General features: G+C 48.9%; 1 protein-coding gene across 4 annotated transcripts in view; it reads left to right on the top strand.

Annotated features, from left to right (window-relative positions):
* Nucleotides 1-3,198: 3,198 nt before the first annotated feature.
* Nucleotides 3,199-21,023, top strand: part of LRIG1 (leucine rich repeats and immunoglobulin like domains 1) — a 91,246-nt gene continuing 73,421 nt past the window's right edge. For 3 of the 4 annotated variants that reach the window (XR_013957676.1, XM_080625710.1, XM_080625711.1), the window contains exon 1: nucleotides 3,353-3,775. Coding sequence is in view for 3 of the 4 variants with exons in the window: in XM_080625710.1 (XP_080481836.1) it covers nucleotides 3,594-3,775 (182 nt within the window). In the remaining variant the exon portion in view is untranslated. Of the gene's footprint in view, nucleotides 3,776-21,023 lie in introns of all 4 variants that reach the window. The other variant, XM_080625709.1, reaches the window with a different exon arrangement.

A 21,023-nucleotide genomic window follows, 5' to 3' on the forward strand; every position in this document is an offset into this window, starting at 1 on the left:
GCTCTGTGGAGCAGGATTGGGATCCAAGACACACAAATACCAGCTTTGGGTGGCAAGATGTCATAAAATTGTCCTTGCAGATCTGGTGTAACCAGATCAACTAATAGACCTCTGGAATGCTGATGCTTTGGTTGATCTGGTCATACCAGAGAAACCATCCCTTGCAACTTGGATGCTGGAAGCCAAACCATGCAGCTTACTGTAAGCATCTAATCCTAAAGACCACTGTTAGCTATGTATAAATGTGGCTGTTGCGGTGTTGCATAATCACTGTGATCTTGTATACTGTCCCCACAACACACCCTCTGTAACCTTTTTGAGCATTTGTCATCATCACAATATAGATTGACGCCTCAGTGCACCAGGATGATAGTATAAGGAATTGTGACCATGAGTATCAGACTTCTTGCATGTCTCAATGCCATCAGTGTTGGGTCAAAAGCCATCATGAGTGTTATGAGAAGAAGATAAATATTGTTACAAGGAGATTTGTGGCCCTTCAGATAGAAGCAGCAAGCTGAAGCAAAGGAAGATTGTCAAATGCAAGGGTGGTCAACATAAGCTAAGGCACATCCTCATCCTTTTCTGTTACACTGCCTCAAACTTTCAGCCTGCCCCTGGAGAAGTCAAATACATCCCTTACAACTATCATTTTCTATCCAGTGGGTCACATCTGCTGGGGTACTCTGCAGCCTCACCAGGGCTCCTGTTCAGTGCTGGGACTTGTTCTGAAATCCAAGGACTCTATGGAAATTGACTGGAGATCCATCCAAAAACACCTAGGTTAGAAGTTATTTGGAACCTCTAGCTTGCAAATCAAATTACAGAGATATACTTTCTGCAGGAGCCAGGAGACAGAAAATAACCTGATGTTAAAGACGAAGGATGCCCTGTGCTTGGGGCTCGTGTGAGTCCTGGCTGCACCCCAGGTACACAGGGTCACCTAAGGTGAGCCACTGGGGCTCCAGTTTCCCCCGCTGTAAGACAGGGATAATACTTCTGTTCTCACCTCAGTTTGTCTTCTCTGTTTAGATTTCAAGCTCCTCAGGGCTGTGTCTTGCTACATGTATGTACAGTTCCTAGCTTAATAGTCGTGATCCAAACTGAAGCCTCCAGGCACTCCTGTGTCTTATATCATTACTAATTTCACAAGAGGTTGCAATCAAATCCCTTTATTGGGCAAAAAGAAAAAAAAAATCCTAGAAAAGAATAAAGCAGGCTATTAAAAACTGAGGAGAATCTTTGCTGAAGTGGAAATAATGGTACTTTGTCCCAAAATGCATGAAATGCGTATTGCAATTAAATTCTCTATTGGCAAATTGCTCTACAATTAAAAAACACAGGAGCTTGAGTGAGGCAATTAGAATAATAGTAGAGTGTTAATTATAGCTTGATGGATTCTGCATGCTGTCAGCAATTACCTTCCAAGTGTGCACTTCTGAACCAACTCCAAATCCACAAAAAGACACCGGCAGAATTAGAAATATCTTCCTTGTTGGCATGCCTTTGCCACTCTAAAATTTGTTTTCATAAATACTTTTGTAAGCTACTTAATTAGATTTAATGAGGTTTGAGGAAGAAACATCCTCTATGCTGTACACAGACTTCTCCCTAGCAGAAGGATTGACTCAGATAGGAGGGAGAAAGTCTTATTTCCTAGCAACTGGCCTCGTTCAATTGTTTCCAGTGCACAGCCCAGTTTCTAGGAGAGCTGCTTCTAGATTTCTGTTTTATAAAGATTATCCAAGGCTTTCAGGTCTCTCTCCATGGGAAACCCCATGGCCAGCTTCTCACCCTTGTCACAGGGCAGAGTCTTTGGGCATAGGCACTGTAATGGCAATTGCATGGTGCAAGGTGAGTGTCCTCCACTGAGTGGGTGAGATGAAATCAGTGGGGTTTGAGGTCACGGGGCACAAGAATAATTAAAATATGTTTAATTATTACAATTAATTAAAAAGCTTGGTTTCAAATTTGGAAATACCAGGAAAGAACCAAAAGTTTTTTGTTTGCCCTACTGAGCAAGAGAAATCTGCTCCATGAAAGTGCTTTGCGCTTCTGACACGGAAGAACTAAAGACATAGTTTTGATTTTTTAACATCACACCAAGGTTCTGTTTCAGCTGGTGCGATCTGTTCTGCAGATGACACCAACCCAGGTTTGCTGCCTTTCAGGAGGCAGCATGTTTGTGCAGCTTGGGTACCGCCAAGCAAACCTGAGTGTGATTCCCTTTGTGCATGCTATTTTATATGAAGATATGCGATTCTTGGATGATGAGCAGCATGATCATTGTGGTACAATGCCCCATCCTGTTACCAAAAGGGAATACTGCTCTGGCCCTGCACCAGGGAGAAAACTGCAACAGAAAGACAGAAACCTAATCAAAGGCAGTTGAAGCAGGATCAGGCTGTGGTATGTGTTTCTGTCCCTAAAAGATCACACCCTTTCTTTGCATATAATTCCCAGTGTAAAGTTAGGCTGATGCCTTAGGGGTTAAACCCTGCTCTCGCTCCACTGAGCCCACCAAGAGCTTCCTCCCTAAATGCTATGTGGACCACATCCAAACTTGACCAAAGCCAGTTGGATGCTGTCCACTGAGCTCTAAATTCAGTCTTTAGAGTGTATCAATGCTCTAACATTAATTTTGCCCGTAATGATCTTGCTGCAGCTATCTAATGAGTCATGCTTCGACCCGTGCTGGACTGCTTGCTCCCTTGCATCTGCTGTTTGCTGGGCTTTCAGAAATAGGGGTAGGTTTGGGAAGCAAACCTCACCACTTTAGCCTGCAACACGCGTGGATGATTAATCCACTCCTGCGACGGGTGTGTGGGGGGACACGTTTGGGTTCTGGAGAAGGGCACATCGGGGCGTACTCTCGTCTTGCAGCAGGTTATTTACATCTGCAGGAGGGAGATGTTTAAATCGCTTTCCTCGCTTCAGAGCGGGGATGGGTTAAAGCGAACGCGGCCCCTTTAAGAGGGGTAGCGCGGGGGGGGCGAAAGGGGAGGAGGTGTTCGCCCCCGTTCACACCTGGAGTGGGAAAGAGGGGCGGGACTTAGCGCCTGTGATTGACAGCCCGGGAGTCCCTCCTGACCAATGGCAGCGGGCGCGGGCCCGCCGGAGGCCGCCTGCCAACCAATTGGCGAGCGCGCAGGGGGCGGTGCGGCTACATGTTGCGGTGTCGCCAACGTGGGTCCGCGGCGAGCGGCGCTCGGGCCGGGCGGGGAGCGGCGGGGTGGGCAGCGGCGCGGCAGCGCTACGGGAGCGGAGCGGCGGCAGTGGTGCTCAGCCCCGCGGGAGCGCACCGAGGACACGGAGCTCCAGCGGCCGCGGGGCCGGAGCTGTGCGGCGTGAAGGAGGAGGAGGCGCTTCGGGACGCGGACCCGACCCGCCCGGCGGAGCCCGCCCGCCCGCTCGCCGGCGGGTGGATGCTGGTGCCGTGAGCGCCCCACGCCGCCGGCGGCCGAGGCGATGGTGCGGGCGGCGGAACGGCGCTGAGCGGTCGCGGGGCCCCGCGGCGTTACCGCTGCGCTCCGCGCCGGGGCCGCTGCTGCCGCCTTCTCCCGCCTCGGACCTTCTCCGGTGCCGGATACAAAATGGCGGTGCCGTCACGGGCGGGCGGTGGGGCGGCGGCGCTGCTGCTGCTGCTGGGCTCGCTGCTGGGCTCGGCCGCCGCTGACTGCCCCGCCGGCTGCGCCTGCGGCGGGGAGCTGCTGAGCTGCGGGGGGCTGGCGCTGCCCGCCGTGCCCCAGGACCTGCCCCGCTGGCCGCGGCACGTGTGAGTACCGGCGGGGACCGGGGAGGTGAATCGGGGCTTTGGGCAGCACCCAACAGCTCGGGAAACAAACGGGCAAAGCTAAACAGAACAGCCGCAAAGCTGAGATTGGCTGTTTCGGAGGTGCGAAACTTGGGTCGTGATCCGGTGTCCCACCGCGGCGGGGATGGAGGCAGAGCGGCCGACGGTGCCGTGCTCGGGGCTCTCGGCCCGGCTCTGCTCTCCGGCCCCTCTGTTGGGTGTCCCGGAGGAGGAATAGCTGGAGTGGGGTTGGTCTGTCGATCAGCGGAGATAGCGGCTGGTCACTACTCGGCCACCCGGCTTGGCACCCGAAGGCGGACTGCAGCTCTCGGCTCTCCCTGCTCTGGAGCTCCCAGCCAGTGAGGTGTGAGAGCCGGGGAGGCAGCGGCCGTGAGCAGAAACAGTTGTAGGCTTTGGGTGTCTCAAGAAAAACCCGGCGCTATTTTCCAGTCAAAGCTGTGATTCCCTTGGCACTTGTCTATGGAAGTTATTAACCTGCGGTGTACCGTATGTCGGGATGGCAGTTGAGCTTATAGCCCAGCACCTGGTGGTTAGTACGGTGCTTTTATTCCCTAGAAGCGTGTTTTAAAGTGGTCAAGTAGCCGCCCGAGTACAGGACAGTGCGGTTGCCGTTTCCCTTAACGCGCATCGGGTATGCTCCGGTTGTGTGGCCACTGCTCTGACCTGGTGGGATCCATAGCGCAGCATCAGGCACTTGAAGCGCAGGAGATTGGGGGGGGGGGAAGTATGCTCAGCTTTGACAGCTCAATTCATTCGACAGTGACAGTGCAGGAGTGCTGTGAGTGTGTCTGTGTGCTCATAAACTTGTAAAAGTAAGTGTCCAACTCATAGCTAGCCTCGGGGAAATAGGGATCCAGAAAAGGAGGTGGAAAGTGACTTTTTGGTGCTTCTGTTGCTGGGCCCTTCTGCTGTCTGAACAGATTTATAGATTATTGAATCCATAAAACTCCCGGTTGTAATAGATACTCTTTAGCTCTGCCAGAGAGAGAACGGTCACTGAAGTGTTGCTGGAGATAATCCAGCTCCTTATTAAGAAGAATTATTAGAGGTTTGTCAGGTTCTCCCGGTACTATTCACTTTTGGCTGCAGGAATGCCTTGTTGTACATGAAATTATCAGGTGTCTACTGAGAGGAACGTGTGGCTGGTGTTAAAACCCTGACTCATCCCATTCACCTGTTGCTGTGTGCTCTGAAGGAGCCTTCCTTCAGCCTTTGGGCACATTTCGGAGCAAGTTTTTAGCCTTCTCAGCGTAATTCCAGCATATCCCCATGGACCTCTTAAAATAGGACAGTGTATCTTTTTGTTCATGCAGAGAAATGCGTTAATAGCCCAGCCTGAAGAAATTACTTCTTGTGGGTTTTTTGGGAGTGCTGATACCCAGGAGTGTCTCTTTCATATGGAACAGATTTCCAAGTGTCACGAGTTCAGTTTAAATTTTATTGGTGAAGTAATAGCACGTATAAATCTGCTGCTATGGACCTGTGGGGTGTTGATCTTGAACCACTTGGACACAATATGGTTGGTAACTTTGAATTCTAAATTAACAAAATATTAGTTAATGTGGCAATTTGTGATGGCTTTCATAGCTGGTAATGTAAAAATAGGGTGGTTTTCCTTCTCCATAACTAGTAAGAAAAAGCAGGCATTTAAGCTATTGGAGATGCTTTTGTTTTTAAAGTAATATTGTTTCTAACTGCTAAAAATCATTTGAATTGCTTATTTCAGTTTAGGGGCACAAAGCTGAAGCATGTTTTTCATGCTTGGTAGGATCATAAATGCTAAACTTTGGTGCAGAGAATTGCTAACCTGTTGTTTTAGGGGTTGTTTAATGTCCTCTATAAAAGCACCATGTGCTGGAGTAAAGTTCTCTCCGTGCAACATGCGCATTTAAAGGAACAGAAGGGAAACATGAAGGTTCGTGGTGGCCCTGGGCTGATGGAGGAGCACAGCTTGCAGGTCCCATGGCCATAAAGCAAGGTGAGATGAGTGATGTCTGGGCTGCGTGTCCCGTATCCCTACACTTCTGGGCAGGCTGTGTCTCCCGCTGGGGTGATAAGCTTGGGCATGTTCGATCACTAATAAGAGACAAGATAAATCCTGTTTTCAGTGGCTGTGCTTTACACTTCATTAAAGTGCTATTGAAAAACCCCTCCTTAGCAGTTTATCTCTTATTCCTAATGAAGAGCCACAACGCTGAAGCAGTGCTTGGGGTCAGTTTTCAGTGTGCTGGAGATAAAGCTTTTGTTTGTAGGGTTGGAAATGTGGCTGAGTGCATTGGGGAGGGCTCTGGAACAGACTTAATCGCGCCGTATATTTTGTCAACAGGACTGTGAGTGCTGAGGAAAAGCATTGGGATCTTTGGAAACTATTGTTATTTCTCTATTGGCGGCAGAGCTTGCAGTTGTAATTCTCCCTAGCTTGCAGAAGACATAACTGATGCACAGAAGGGCTGGAGTGCTGTGGTTGCTCACAGTTAATGCAGTGTGGCATAGATGTCAGGCATCTCAATACTGTGTGCCAGTTGAAGTGTGTGGGACTTGCTGGCTGAGCATGTGTAAGTAGGGCACGTTGCAACACTCCAGCATGCCCCATACTGTCCTTACCCTGCTGTGAAAAGTCCCTGGTCCGTCTGGGAATGCCGGGAGAATCCAACTCTGCAGGGCAGTTGCTGTTCAGGACTCCTTTGGAGTATCTCACTTTGAAGCTGCTGGAGATGCTTTGTGTTTGTCTGAAATTTGTTTTTACATTAGCGTGTAATACGTGGTGTAAACCTTAGAGCTGAGCTTAAGTACAAAACACTTTGTGCCTGGAAAAGCCAGATGCAGGGATCCAGCAGCGTTGGTGACTTGGGACATCCCCTGCACCCTGTCTCTCCATGCCTCTTAATTTTTGAGGAGTGATAGAAGAGACATTTCTTCCAGGCATCGTGCATGTGAGAGGGTTTTTTGTTCCTTTTTAGTGATGGAGCAATAGTATTTTATGTACAGACTTTAATGATGAGAAGACTTTGGGGCTGTGGAAGTGCAGTTGGATAGCTGATTCATTGCTGGTGTGTCCTGGAGGGGTAGAAGTTGTTCATTTTAAACATGTGTTGTGTGTTTCTGGCCCGAAGGACTAGAGGGGATTTTCAGGAATACTGGGTATCTGTTACATGGACCCTTCTGCCTATGGATCAGTGTGTGCCTGGCATGTCTGGGAACAAGGCAGAGTCCTCCAGTGCCTGGGGTAGAGCAGGACTGAGTGCTGCTTTTTGTTTCCTGGGGAGCCTCTGGGGTTTGGTTATATGGATAAGCTGTCCCCAGGCACCAGTTCTGTGGATATTGGCCATTATATGGTGCTGCTGTTGTATGCAGAGAGCGGGCAAAGTGAATGCTTCTGAGAATCCTGTGGGTGCCTGTCAGTGGGTTTAGAGCCTGGAAGCACATTTGAACTAGGAGTTGGGAACAGATTCTTGCTGTGCTAGAGCGTACACAAAGATTTTCTCAAAGGCAATGAAACTGCTCAAAGTTGCCTGTTAAATTTGTTGCTAAACTGGGCTTTTAATGTGCCAGGTCTCTGATCTGTTCTCACTTAGGTGTAGCTTCTTTGCTTGCTTGGTAGAATGGGGCTCTGCAGAACTTGCTGTACCGCTGCCTGCGTGCGTGGTGCTCCATGGAGATGGACATAGTTGCTCTCTGTCTGTGGAGTAACTGCTGTGCCTCTGCAGATGCTGGAAGGGCAGGCTGCGGAGGGACGGTCCTGCTGACAGCGCTGGGAGAGGGGAATGCTGCTGGCAGTTCCTCCCCTGCATGTCTTGCTTCAAGCCCTGCTGAAATAATGGAACAAAGATTAAGTAATCGTCACCCTGGGCTCATGCAGCTGCAGAGCCCTCACTGTGCGCTGCCCGCCTGGGGGGCTTGGGAGAGCGGGATGGGGATGGCTGCAGGTGGCTGGTCCCCCTCCCTCCTCCTGGGGAAAGGGAATGGAAAGCAGCGGCTCCCTCCTGGGTGGTGGTCCAGGAAAGGTTTCCTGCCCAATGTTGATGGGAGATGGTGGGGCTTGTGAAAGCAGTCCTGCTCAGCTTGTGATACACTTGCGTTTGGTGCTTCCTGGAGCATCATCCTCAGAAGTGGGCTGCTTTGGAAGGTCTCCATCCGCTATGTGCCTGGCCCTGGTGGGGTAACAGCAAAGCCTGCCATTGCAAACCAGTGCCTCTTCAGGCCTGCTGCTTAAGCACAGATAAATGCATGTGCTTGCACCCTTCCTGTGTGAGCATGTGTCTGTGGATTTGCTGATTACCCTCAGCATGCAGTGATATTTATTAGTGCTTAAACTGGAGGACAGCAGTTAACGGCAAGCCCTTTGCAACTGCTGTCTGAGTTGCTCATCTTAATTCCTGACTGAGCCACAGCTGGGGCAGAAATTATCTCAATCAGACTAGCATTGGAAATACATGTGAGATTCATAATGAAGCCTGAATGGGGTGAAATGTCCCTACCACGAAGCTTTTCTGGCTCTTGCAGAAGCTCCTGGCTTCAAGTGAAAGGTTCTAGGACCCCCTCAGCCTCTGCATATTCTTCTCTCCTTTTGAGAAACTTCATGGCATTTAATCACTTCGAGACTTTTCCTCTCTGCAGTGACTGCAATTTAAAACGCAGGGGTCCCATACAAAAGAACTAAGTGCTCAATGGGCTGTGTTAATATTCAGTGCCTTTTACAATGGGTGCAGTTTGAAAATGGGAGAATGGATGGTCTGGGAGCTGGGGGAGGAGGAACAGGAGTGGGAAAATTCCCAGGGCAGGGGAACTAGCATCTCAGTAGGCAGCCCAGGAATCAAACACACCATCAATTGTTCTATAGGAAGATCAACCATTTCTATGTTAGATACAGCTTAGTATTTCTTTTCTTTGCCAGTGCAGACTGCTCTGCAGTTCTGTGGCTGCAAGGCTTGCGGTGGCTGAGCCTTGCAGGAGTTCCTACTTGGAGTTTAAGGAGTGAATGTGAGGTTGATTGCTGGCATTGAGAGGCTAGAGGTGGTAAACCGATACGTTTGGGAGCCCAGGCGCTTCAATAAAGCACTTGAGGTACTTAAATGCGTTCTTGAGCATGGGTGAGATTTCACTTCCCTGCTTAAACTGATGCTGGAGTCTTCTCTGATGGGGATTTAGGTAGATGCAGCAGCACTTTGGGATGGGGTTTAGTTGGTGTGAGCCCTTCCTGGTGCAGGGAATTCCAAGAGGGATTCTTCCTTGTATACAGCTATAACAGAGTGTGCTGGAAGGGTTCAGGGTGGCTTCATGTTGAGGTGCTCCCCAGGTGATGGAGAAACTCCATCCTGACTCCATGCATCCCCCTGGGCTTATGAATATACATGTATATACAGCTCCCACTGGCTCTAAAGAACAGCTGGGAATTGCTGAGGACTTGGCCATGCCTAAGCAGTGCCTGCCTTTCGGTTCTGGTTGCTTTGATCCCCTGAAGAGGGGTTAAAGTTGTGTCTTGAAGTTTGAGTAGCTGTGAAATGGGATGATGGCTTTCATTCCTCAGTGGCCAGCTCTGATAAGAACTTGTGTATTGTCCCTGGCTGTATTGTCAGCGACACCCAGGATCTCTGTTAGGGCTACAGGGCTTTTAATTGATCACATTGGCTGCCCCTGGAGACACCTGGGATTGAGTTAGCTCAGCTCATCAGCTTTTAACATAATCATTTTGTGCTGCTAACCTAATCACCCAGTGTGACTCCCTTGTTTTGCAATGTGGAGCTGGATGGGGTCATGCGGATGAATGAAGCAGAGATAATTTAGGCTAATGCTGCTGGGAAGAGAATCCAGGCTCCAGGTTCATCAGTTCTGCAGGACCAGGGCTGGGCAGGAATTAGCACCTCCTTCAGGGTGAGGGGAGTGGATTAACATAAGGATGGCTTTGAGTAACAGTGCATAAACACAGCCCCTTGGGCTGCGTTGTGGTTTGGTGCAAGCCTGGGCACCCACTGGTGCTCTCCTTGCTAGTTGTCAGTGACATGTGAAGGAAGGAGCAAAGTGTGAGGCTGCAGGAAGAAACAGAAGGCGAAAAAACCCTCTTTCCTATTTCCTGGTGTGCCCAGCTATTAAATGATGTGCTACAAAGGTGGGCTTTCTTCCTGCCATGCACAGGGGCCCAAGTCAAGGACCAGGATGCCGTTGTGCTAATGCACAACATGAAATACCCATTACTATTATAGCTGAGTCATCCATTAATAGTTAACCAAGTCCTAGAGTCCTTCAACCCCGGCCTCTTCCAGCTTCAGAGCAGGACCACAACACATGTAATAGGTTACGCTCTCTCATTATATTTTCAGCGTGTTGTCTCTCAAGCCACAACCATATAATTTTGGAGAAGTCTAGGAGCTGGCCCTGCTATTTTGGGAGCACCTCACATCACATCAAGACCTGATGACGTGTCGCGTCCAGTTCCAGGAGCGTGGCTCACTTCTACGTGGTTGTGTTTTTGGTTTGAGTAGGAATTGAAGGATGGGTCTCAAACTGGAGCCATCTGCCTAGTTTTTAATGTGAACCATGCTGGACGTGCAGGCAGGATGGTTAGATGCGCTTGTTGTGGCAGTTCTGTGTTTTACAGTGACTTTGCATGGATCTCAGCAGAAGTATCGCAGCCCCTTCTATTGAAAGCACCTGATTTTAGATGAATCCTTTCGGGTTAGAAAACATCCTTTGAGTTCAGTGGTAATTTGGCTGTGAAATCTTGAACTAAGATGCTTTTTTCCTAGACCGCCTCCTCCAGCTGGCAAATTTCTTGCTCCCTGCAGGAAGACAGGACAAGCCCTGGGGTGCAAAAAGGAAATGAGAGATGCAAAATGCAAAGTTGGGGCTGTGCTGTTTCCTGCTTCCCCACATATAGGGACATAGATTCATCCTCACCACCAATGTGCCTCTCCCTGGTTACCCAAAGCCTGTGCTTTTGGGGTGGGCATGTTCCAGGATGAGACCCCGTTGTCTTTCAGTGCTGGAATACTTATGCTCCCTGGAGAATCTACCAGCACCAGCTACTAATGAACCTCCAGCTACTGCCTTGTGAGTTCAAAACACATTTTGCCTAGCTGGCATAGACTGGGCTGTTTTATAACTGCACTTAAAATCTGTTTTAGCCTGCTGTGTGCCAACATAAACACAGGTTTTCTATGTTATCTATCGTCTAAAACATACTTGTCAGAACTGCCGGCTGGCCAGCGGGCTGGTGCTTGCATTGTGCATGGCACTTGGCTAGTGCTATTTGATCACTGGTCCGGATGGGTACCAGGGTTGAAGGTGCTGAACTGGATGTGCCCAGGGCTTAGTGGGAGAGAGTCTGATGGAGATAGCAGGTTTACTGGACACTGTCATGTTAAGGATGCGATGCTGGAGGTGATGGGACATGTGGGTAATATCCCTATAGAAGTGGGGAGGTGGGAGACCTCATGGATGGGGGGAGCTCTTGGTCTGTGTGTTCTATCATGGGTAATAAAATGGCTATTGTAGGAAACAGCCTGGCTGGAGGCCCTGTGAAAAATCACCCCCTAAATGTGTTCCAGTTGTCCAAACATTGGTGCCTCTCCTTCCTCTGCTGCATGTGGGGGGAGGCTGGAGCTAGCTCTGCACCACCACTGCCTCGGGAGCAGCCCTCAGCAGCCTTTGCTTGCTTTCTGCTGTATCTTGTTCAGCTGCAGTCCGTCCATTCTTGAGAGCTGTGAAAAGGCACCAGAAGCCTTCCTTTAGCACAGACCTAAATAAATACCCTTTAGCAGCATGGGCTGTTGCTGCAGCAGCCCAGCCTGCGAGCAAATAACCTGAATTTGGCTTCTCATCCAGCACCGGGAGGTTGGTTTGAGTTAGAGCAGGAAGGTGCATGGAGCCATGGGATTTCCTCCTTTGCAGCCCTGGGGGGACGTAGGGATGGGGAGTATGGGAAGAATTGTGCATGGCCCATGTCAGTAGTGTCCTCCTTGTCATTTGCAGAGGGTGAGGAGGTATCTCTGGGTCATCTGGGTGGCACCTGGACACTTCCCTTCTCTCATACCCACTTACTTCATCAGGCAATGGCATGGGCAGTGCAGAAATGCCTGCACTGCTCACACAAAGTGGTCTGGCCTGCTGGTGAGCCAGGAGAGCATCCCATGCTATCTATCCCTGTAACTTGCCATAAACCTCTTGTCTCCTGAGCCGGGGAGGGCAGAGTCACGTCCACAGTTGTATTTCATTTGTTTTGGCAGAATGGGGCAATTTCTTCTGTTTCAGGAGATTTAAACAAGCCATATGATGTTTTATTTTGAAAGGTGTCATAATACTTTCCACTTTTCCTTTGCTAAGCATATTTTTGTGCTGTTCCTGTCTGTTAGTCTATAAACAGCTCTGTTCCTCCTTTCTTCCCCCACTTAAACAAGTCTAAGTCAGAATTTGTGGCTTTCAAACACGTGGAATAGGGCACACGTTCTGCATTAAACCAATAAATAAGATATAATGTGTATTTTTAGACCTCTCTAATTTGGAAGCATTTGTGAGAGTTGCGCTGTCTTTACTGTTTCACATGGTTGTAAACCTTTTGTATATCCTCCTTCCTGCTTTCCAACCTTGTTATTGAGATGGTGACCACCCAAAAGCTGTTGAGATCGATGGCGTTAAGGGGTTTGGATGATGGCTCATAAGAGCAGATGAATGAAGTCTTCCTTTTACAGTAGGATATGCTTCAGCTCCTGCAGTTCTAGGAAATGCATCTGTTTATCTCCATGGGGCTCAGTCCAGCTCCCCAGTGAGGTTGCTTGGGTTTTGACTTCTTGGTGGGCTGCACCACTTCCAGGAGCTCTGTTTTCATCCTTATCAGCAGAGACATGTCCTGGCCTTTGAGTTAATCTCCTTGGACAGAAAGCTATACAGATCTGACAGGGTGTGTTTGGCTTTTACATTCTACTTAAAACAGCGGTTGGCTTTGCTCCTCTGTGGTTTAATAGTCTCTGAGGCAGGTACTGCTTTTTACCGAGGTTTCCTGAGATAGGAGGCTGTGTTGATGGTGCATGTGTCTGTTTTCTCCCCCAGAGCTTTTGATGCTGTTGGCCAGCTTCAGGTTGAGGAGTGAACTCCAATTTGAAATGCCTACCACATTCATAGGCAGCAGGCTGGGGAGAGTGGCTGTATGCCCACCAAGGGAAGGGAAGCTGTGTGAGTTGATCCCATATGAGACATCAAAGAATCTCCATGGGGGAGAGCAGTGCTATTAAACCATCCCTGCAGGAAGAGTGGATAACGGAGACCCAGTTATGAGACATGGCTCTGCCAAGCACTGTGCAGGACCAGGAAGTTGGTGAAGTTCAGAGTCTTACTAGGATGGTGCTGTCACTGGTTGATATCTGTAGGCAGGAGTGGAGGGTTTGGTCCTGGGTTACCCTGTGTGTCATTCCTGTGAGCAGGAGGTGCCGTGAAGACAGCACCCAAATCCTGGCCTCTTTGGGGACCAGCGTGGTCCTTTATGTCAGAAGTGGTGTCACCCATGTGGTAGGCGAGTGTCTCAGCCAAAGCAGCAAACTGGGAATTGGTTTTGGTGGCTCTCTGCTCCTCTCTTGAAGCAGTTTCCAGGAAGAAAGTGCCTTTGCGGCCTGATGGGCATTGAGCTGGTGGGAAGCAGTGGCCCTGTGTGCCTGCATCTCCCTGGCGGCACTGGAGCAGGGCATGGACAGCTGCCAGGGGCTCATGGTGTCTAGTCTTCATAGCAATGTGGGGAGAAGGCAGAACCATGCAGCTGGGCAGCATCCTTGGGAGATGCCAAATCGCAGCCTGAGCTGTTTACTACAGTGCTTCTCTCTCATGGCTCCTAGCACTTGTGTCTCAAGTACTACCACTTTGTGGTCTGCTTAACAAGAGCCTGGCGAGTTGTCCTTTCAGCTGGCAGGGACACGGATGTGCTGCATCCCTCTGTGTCTCCCAGGCTCTCCTTTTGTTCTGACTGCAGAAGGTTCATTCCAACACCCCCTTTGCCCACCCCATCCTCAGGTCTGGGACCCTTTCAGCAGCCCCGGTGCTGGCTGGGCTCCCGTTACTGCTGTTTACTTTGTTGGCTTCACTCTCCAGCTGCAGATGCTGGAGCCAGCTCCAAGGCGAGGTTTTCAGGCACCCCGTGAGCAAGTCGTAATGCCAGCGTGGGGCTCGCTGTGTGTGATTAAGCCATTTAGGCTTGCCAGACTCTTTCTTTAAAGTCAAAACAACAAAACAACACAAATCCACCTCTTTTGGGGAAGGAGGAGGTGGCAGCTGAACACTTTTGGGGCTGCGTGCTAGTTAATGTTGCTTTGTTTGTGAGAGGCATGGCTAAAAGAGGAGGAATTCAGTGCAGACTTATGGGCCTGCACATTTGGAAATAGAATGGGGAAGTTTCCCTGTCCAACAATTTCCAATTGCTTCCTCTATGGCTTCCTGAGTAATTCTGACCTCCAATTATAAAAGGCTCTGCCTTGCTGCTGCAGGATACATCATCCCTCAAAGCTCTCCTTGACCCACTGTCTCCTTGGGCTGCTTCATCCTCTTCCTTTTGGCTCCCTGTGCCCTTTGCAGCTGGTGGCAGGAAACATTCCAACCCCTGGGAAAGCAGTTTCCTTACTGTGATAGACAATAACAGCAGTAGCACTCATGGGACTGGGGTGGGATTGGGAGTGGATTGAAAACGTGCTTTGAAATGTTTCAAGGAGTTTATGGACTGTAACAGTTGAAATGCCTTTTGATGGTTTTCCTGCTTTTAGGTTTGAAATGCAGAATCCCTGCTGGCTTGTTGGGATGGCTTTGGAGACACCTGGCTATACCTGTCCTTGAGGAGCAGAGCTGCTCCTTCTCCTGGCACTCCGGCGGTGTGGGATAAGGGGTTGCAGGATGCCCGCTTAGGTTTGGGTCTACATGGAGCAAATGGAGAGGACAAGCCAGGAAGGAGCTCTCCGGCACCTCTCCCTGTGCTGGCTCTTCACTGTTCTCTGTGGCACCTCCACTGAGTGCTTTCAAGCCCATGTGAACCAACCATATTCCCTTTGGGAGTGTTTGTCATATTTGATGGTGTTTTGGGGGCAGCATGTGTCTGTTTGACCCATGCCCAGCCTGCTGCAGTGGTTGCTTTCCACTCTCAGTCTGCACTGGGCAATGCTGTGATGCTGGTGTCTTGCAGTCAAGAGTCAAAAGCATCCCTCCAGCCCTCGTCTCATGATGTCTGTTGGACCTCAGTGGGGAGCAGGGCAGAAATAAATGACAAGCTGATGTGGCCAGTGTTGTCACAGCAGGAGCTGGGCCTTACTTTGGAAGGCACTGGCGGATTGCTGGCTTGGGGAGGGTTCCTTGGCTTAAAAATGGCCCTGTAATTACAGCAGTTAAGATCTGTTTCACCTAAGGTAAGTATTAGGCTTTATGGTAAGCTAGGGGTCTAGTTTTGTCAGTTTTGTGGAATGCAATGTCTATTTCCAGAGGACAACTTAAGTATTGTCCTGGGAGCTGTGCAAGCAGAAGACCAAGAACATGCTTGCCCTTTGGTGCTTGTGGACGGGAAGGCATTGGGAAGTGGGTGGATCCTGTCTGGGGAGAAGCAACTCAGAGCCCAGAGCTTTTATTCACAGCATGATCATCTCTGTGAAGGCCAAGAAAACTTGATCTGAAAGTCTGTTTTATTTATTCATTCCTAACTCCAGCCCTGCTTTGAGGGGAGCACATGGAGGCCATCAGCCTTGCTAGGCACGCAGGCTGTCCTGGCACGGCCACGTTCCCGTGCTGGAAGAGTGTGTTGGGGCGATGCTTGAAATGCAGCAGAAAACCCACACTTCCGTCAGGGTTTTTGACTCTTGCATTCTTCATCTTGGGCAGGCTTTAAAGCTCTGTGCGGCGTTCAGGGGAAGGTTTTGGTTTCCCTTTGCCCACATGTCAGCATTCCTGAACAAAGCAGCCTCAAGATTTGTGGAGCAGATTCTTGAAATTCTGGGAATGTTTTGAGCCAGAAGATGCTTCCATAAACTGCCTGGCCTAACAAAAAGAGTTGGTAGGACTTGGGCACAGGTTGGGGGGGGTGGGGGAGGAAGGGGGGAGGCAGGGAAATGAATGAGGCATTTTTATCCCTCTTTAAATGAGCATCATTCCGATCAAAACCACCATCCCTGGTTTGGGAACTGGTGAGCTCTGCCACCTTGTTGCTGTTGAACCACAGCTGTGCTCATGTGGGCAAACCAGATAAAGAAGATACGCACTTTAAAACTGAGGTTTGTTGCACTGACTTCCCTGGTGATCCTAGCGATGTCGTTTAAGGTTAGAGCTGAAAAAGGGGCTTAGACACCTAAAGGTGGACCTAAGCTAAAGTGAAGCAGGGGTGTATAGCAGCTTGTGTACCTGCTTAAGCAACCTGGGGATGCTCTCCTGGGCACATCCAGAGGTGGTTAAGTCTTGTGGTCACCATCACCCCACAGTTTACACCCCACAGCACCCATGTGTTGCTGTTCTGGTCTGTTGTAAATGTTCCAAATGCACATTTACGATGAGTTTTTGTGGAAGAGCTTAGTGGGAGCTGCTGCCTTTGCCCAGAAATATGGAAGTGAATATGCTGCCTTTTCCCTGGGGCTGGGTAGCCAGCAGTGGCACTTTGAATGGGTAATGTGAGGGCAAGGGTTGCTCGATGCCTTCCTGTTCTGGTTTAACTGTTGCTGGGTTAGGGTTTAGGCATTGAATGTCTCTTCCCATGAGCATTTTATTATAGACATGAGTTACTGGGAAGGGGATGTGGAGTGTCACACCACCCAAGGCGGTCATGGGGAGGTGTTGAGAGGCAGGAAGGCTCTTGAGTCTGGGACCATTGACCCATGTATCTCATAACCTTGTTTCTGAAGGTGAAAGTGCAGATCCATTGCTAGTTTGACCCCAATATGGGGTTTGTGTTGGGTGTTCTGTTTTTGCTAGCACACTTCTGGTGTGCTGGGGGTTTGTGGTATTAACGTTTTCTCCTCGGAGAAGAGGTTTGACTCAGACCACAATTGCTGATTGATTCCCTTTTTTACCCTCCCCCTTTTCCCTGTTGAAGTCAAGAACCACTTCAAAGGCTCAGATGTGTTGGTGCCAGATGCCACGCAGTTATTGTTAGAGGAATCTGAAATATAATTGAAACCAAACCTTTGTTCAGCCAGGCGTATCTGGCTGTTGGCTTTCACTCACGGCAGAGATGGGTGCTCAGCCTCTTCTGCTAGAGTCAGTGTCTACAAACTTGTCACGGCAGATGAAATGTCTGTGAATTCTCTTGCATCTGGTAAATGTTTGCAAAACCCAGAAAGTGTGTATTAAAGATTCTCTTTTTCCTACCTAGGAACCCACTCTGAGGCTCCAGAGTTACCAGCATACTTGTGGAATTCCTTGTGGTAATAAAACACATCAAATTGTTCTTGGCAGGCTGATCTCCATAGAGATGCTCTAAGTCCAGGTTCCTCTGCTTGGCAAGCACAGGGTTGTCTCGCTTCCTTTTAAGACATGTCTTTTCTGTGGGATATAGGATGTTGTTTGATGTAAAAGCATCTATATGGTAGATGTCAGCATTCATTTTAGCTTTATTTGATGTGAAAGCAAAGGTTGATGTAGGAGGTTTGTAATCCAGCTCAGTTGGTTCTCTTGGTGAAGTCTATGAGGCTGTAGGCTTCTGAAGGAGCCCAGCAGACTTTAGGCGCTTAGAATCATAGAATGGTTTGGGTGGGAAGGGGCCTTCAAAGGTCATCTCATCCACCCCTCCTGCAATGAGCGGGGACATCCTCAGCTAGATCAACACCTGCTTGATGCTGAGTACAAGCTGTTTGCAAATGTAATCTCATGGGGTGTGAAGACATGGTACGTGGTTGCAGGATGCACAGTGTATTTCTGGTTCCTGTTTCTTGCCTATATATAGTTTTATATATATATATATATAGTTATATAATAGTTATTGCCTATATAGAATTTAGAAGAGTGCACCAGGTCTGTCTTGCATCAGAATTTGAACTACTGCTGTGCACGTTAACCCATGGTGTTGTCCTGGGACTCAGATGCCACCCCATTCTCTGTGCTATGCATATATGATCCTCTGGACATCACCTTGTCCCTCCTTGCTGCGGGTACCTGAGTTGAGCCGTGTTAGTGCTGTGGCTGTGGTCAGAGAGATGCTGAAACCACTGCTACAGCTGAGAGCAGGGAGCTGCCTTCCCTATGGAGATTACTTCTGTAGCCTAACTTGGAGAAGCAGGTCCCTCTGAAATGTAATAGGTCCTTCAGCTGCATGAGGGTTGCTGAATTTGGTGTTTCTTCTCCTTTTAATCTGCCTCCGCTACCAAAAGCACTAGCCTCTTTGCATATGGCTGCCTGTCTGTTGTTTATTATCTCTGTTACCCTGTGGTTAGTGCTCGCACATGATACGTCTTTGATTGCAGTACAGACTGAGCGGGTTGTCTGCCACTGGATCCAAAAAATGTAAACTATTTATAAATGAAGAATACTCTCCAGTTCTCAAGTGCTGCGTTGTCCCCTCTCCCTCCAGCACGTGCACGTTTGGCTGATCTCCTGTAATCCCACAGATGTAAATCCAGATCTTTAACAGTTTATGGGACCGGAGGCCTCCTGGAGAAATTCTGATGTGACCTTGTTGCTCGTGGAGGGGAGAACACAAAGTAATAGTGATTGAAGGTAATGGAAAAATGTTATTTGGCTGTGTTGCATTCTGCACAGATATGGACCCAAACTCAGATAAACCTTCCTTCAGAGTTCAGGGATTCTGGCTTTTGGTTTTCCAGTTGGGCTCATCTCCATCATAAGCAATCCCTAAAAAATTGAGACAGAGCTCATTACTGTGGCTTAAAATGACCTGAAACAACTGGAGTGGGTTTTTTTAGTACTCCTTACAATTAAACTGTTTGCTCTGTGTTTTGAGCGTGTACTTAGTTTTATATTGAGCTAGCTGCCGATGTTTAGTCTCCCAGGGAAGAAAAATAAGACAGGATTTCATAATGTATTAAGTGAGGCTGGGATAAGTTTTCCTGTGCCAGTTTGGAAAGCAGGGCAGGAGATTTTGATCTGTGGTGGCATGGTTTTCCATGCAACTGTGGTGACAGTAAATGAGGCAGAGCTGTGCTGCTTCCTGCTCAGATCTCAAGGATTAGAGGGTAGCTGAATAGACCCCAAAAGGTGGGGTTTTTGTGGGGGGAGACTTCACAGCATCCCATGAGCCATTGTGCAAATGGAAATAGTGAAAACATTCTCATTCCCAGTGCATTTGGGCGGTCTTTGCTGTGTGGCTGTTAGTATGTAACTGTGCAAAAACTTAGTAGTGTAACTGGTGCACAAAGGAGTAAGGCATGATGAGAGTAAATTCACTGTAGCTTCCAAGTTTTTCTCTAGGCACTATTTCCATTGATAGTGATAATTCCTTGTTTTGTAGAACCCAGTTGGTAGGAATATAGGGTTTGGGGCTGCTTTTGAGTATTTGAGAGCACCTAAACACATTTGCACTTCTGTGCCCCACAAGACAGCAGTGGCTGGAAAAGGCTGTTACAGCCTAGCTGGGACTGTGGAACCAAGCCTTTAATGTACTGATTGCATATTAATGAACAGCCAAGCAGGCAGGACAGTGCCAAAAAGCAGTGAGTGAGAAAGCCAACAATATCTGCGCGAACTTTGCACTCTAGAAAGTGTGAAGTGATGTTGGTGAAAGGAGTTTATTGCACAAGTGGAGCACTGTGGTGTCCTCTTTGCCCAAATTTCTGTGTTAATAAACCAAAGAAGAATAATTGGCCGTTGGAGCTCAGTGGGTTCGCATTAACCTGTTCTGCACCCGTTGAAATGTTCCCTGATCTCAAGTGTGTTTGCTCCCAAGTGCTGTGGCTGGCATATGAAGCTATAATGCCTCTTGGAGCGCATGGAGTTACTGTCCACATCTGGTTTGTATTGCCTTCAGTGGGTTTTATTGCAAGCTGTAGTGCTCGCTCTGTACCCTTCTCCTTGCCCGGTTCTGTCTGGCAGCACTGGGCAAGTGAAACCCAGCCTGGAAAAAGCTACAAAATGGGCTGCGTATGAATTAATGGCTAACTGATAGCGGTGTGCTTTTCCTGGTATTTGGCAGAAATTGGATATCTTGGCTCTTACCTCTTCATTAGCCAGGCTTCTTAATCCTAAACTCATTACCAAGTCCCTGGGATGTGTTTAAAGGCTCCCTGCCTGCTTGGAAGGGGAGGCTGGTTCTGAGAAGCCCAAGACCTGCAGTGGGTGAATGCCAGTGGTGGCATGTCCCCATGGGGGACTCGGACACAGACCGGCAACCACGGTGGTGTCAATTGCCTCGATTATGTCTTTATGCTCCACAGCTCCCTCCAGGAATGTGCAGTATTCAGCGTGGGGGCTTGTGTCCACGTTGCAGCCGAGGAGTTTTCCATCAGGAACATTGGGAGTATTGAAGATGATCTCGCAAATGTTCTTTTTAATTGGCCCCGGCCCAATTTTTGCTTGTCTCTGATGCAGAACGTGGGTTTGGAAAGAAATGTTGTTTCTCCCTCTCTCCCCCCATTTAAACATCTCAGGAATGTCAAGTCTTGTCAGCCTTGGCTTTGCTGGGGAAAAAAACTCCCTTGAGGAGCTTGGGGATGTGTGTTTTATGTGATCTCCAAGCCCTGAGGGAAGGTATGGGAGGGAGGGAAAGAGCAGGTCTTTAACAAAAGCTTCCTTTATCCCAAATTTTAACGAGGTATTGCCATTAAATAGCAGCAACCACACAAATTCAACCACCCTGACTTGGTTCTCCAATGTTGAGCCCCTTGGTTTATCTCATGCTCTCACTTTGCTGGTTCCTGCTGTTCCAGAGTTTTCTAAGGCAGATCACCCCCAAATTTGTGACATAAACCTGTTTGGTAATACAGGCAGATTGAAAAGACTTTTCATCACGTTTTCCTGCTGCAGTTACACATAATCACCAGTAATCAGTGTGGAAACAGGCAAATGAAATCTGATTTCCTGAGGATTTTTGTCTCCAGGGCGGACCGAGGTTTTAATTGACTTGTGCCGAGTGTTCCTGTTATCTCTGCACTGTGTTTTAGTGTCACCTTCCTTCCCCACCTCAGCTGCCCCTGATGTATTTTGGGAGCACGTGGGCTGCCTGTGTACCAAAGCAATGGGTGTAGGCCATCCCATCCAAGGGCAGATGCTGTGTGTTGGCCCCTGGCCACTCGCCTGCCCCTGGGAAGGGGAAGGA

The sequence above is a fragment of the Psittacula echo genome (genome assembly GCF_963264785.1).
Source record: "Psittacula echo genome assembly, chromosome: 9".
Classification (NCBI taxonomy): Eukaryota; Metazoa; Chordata; class Aves; order Psittaciformes; family Psittacidae; genus Psittacula; species Psittacula echo.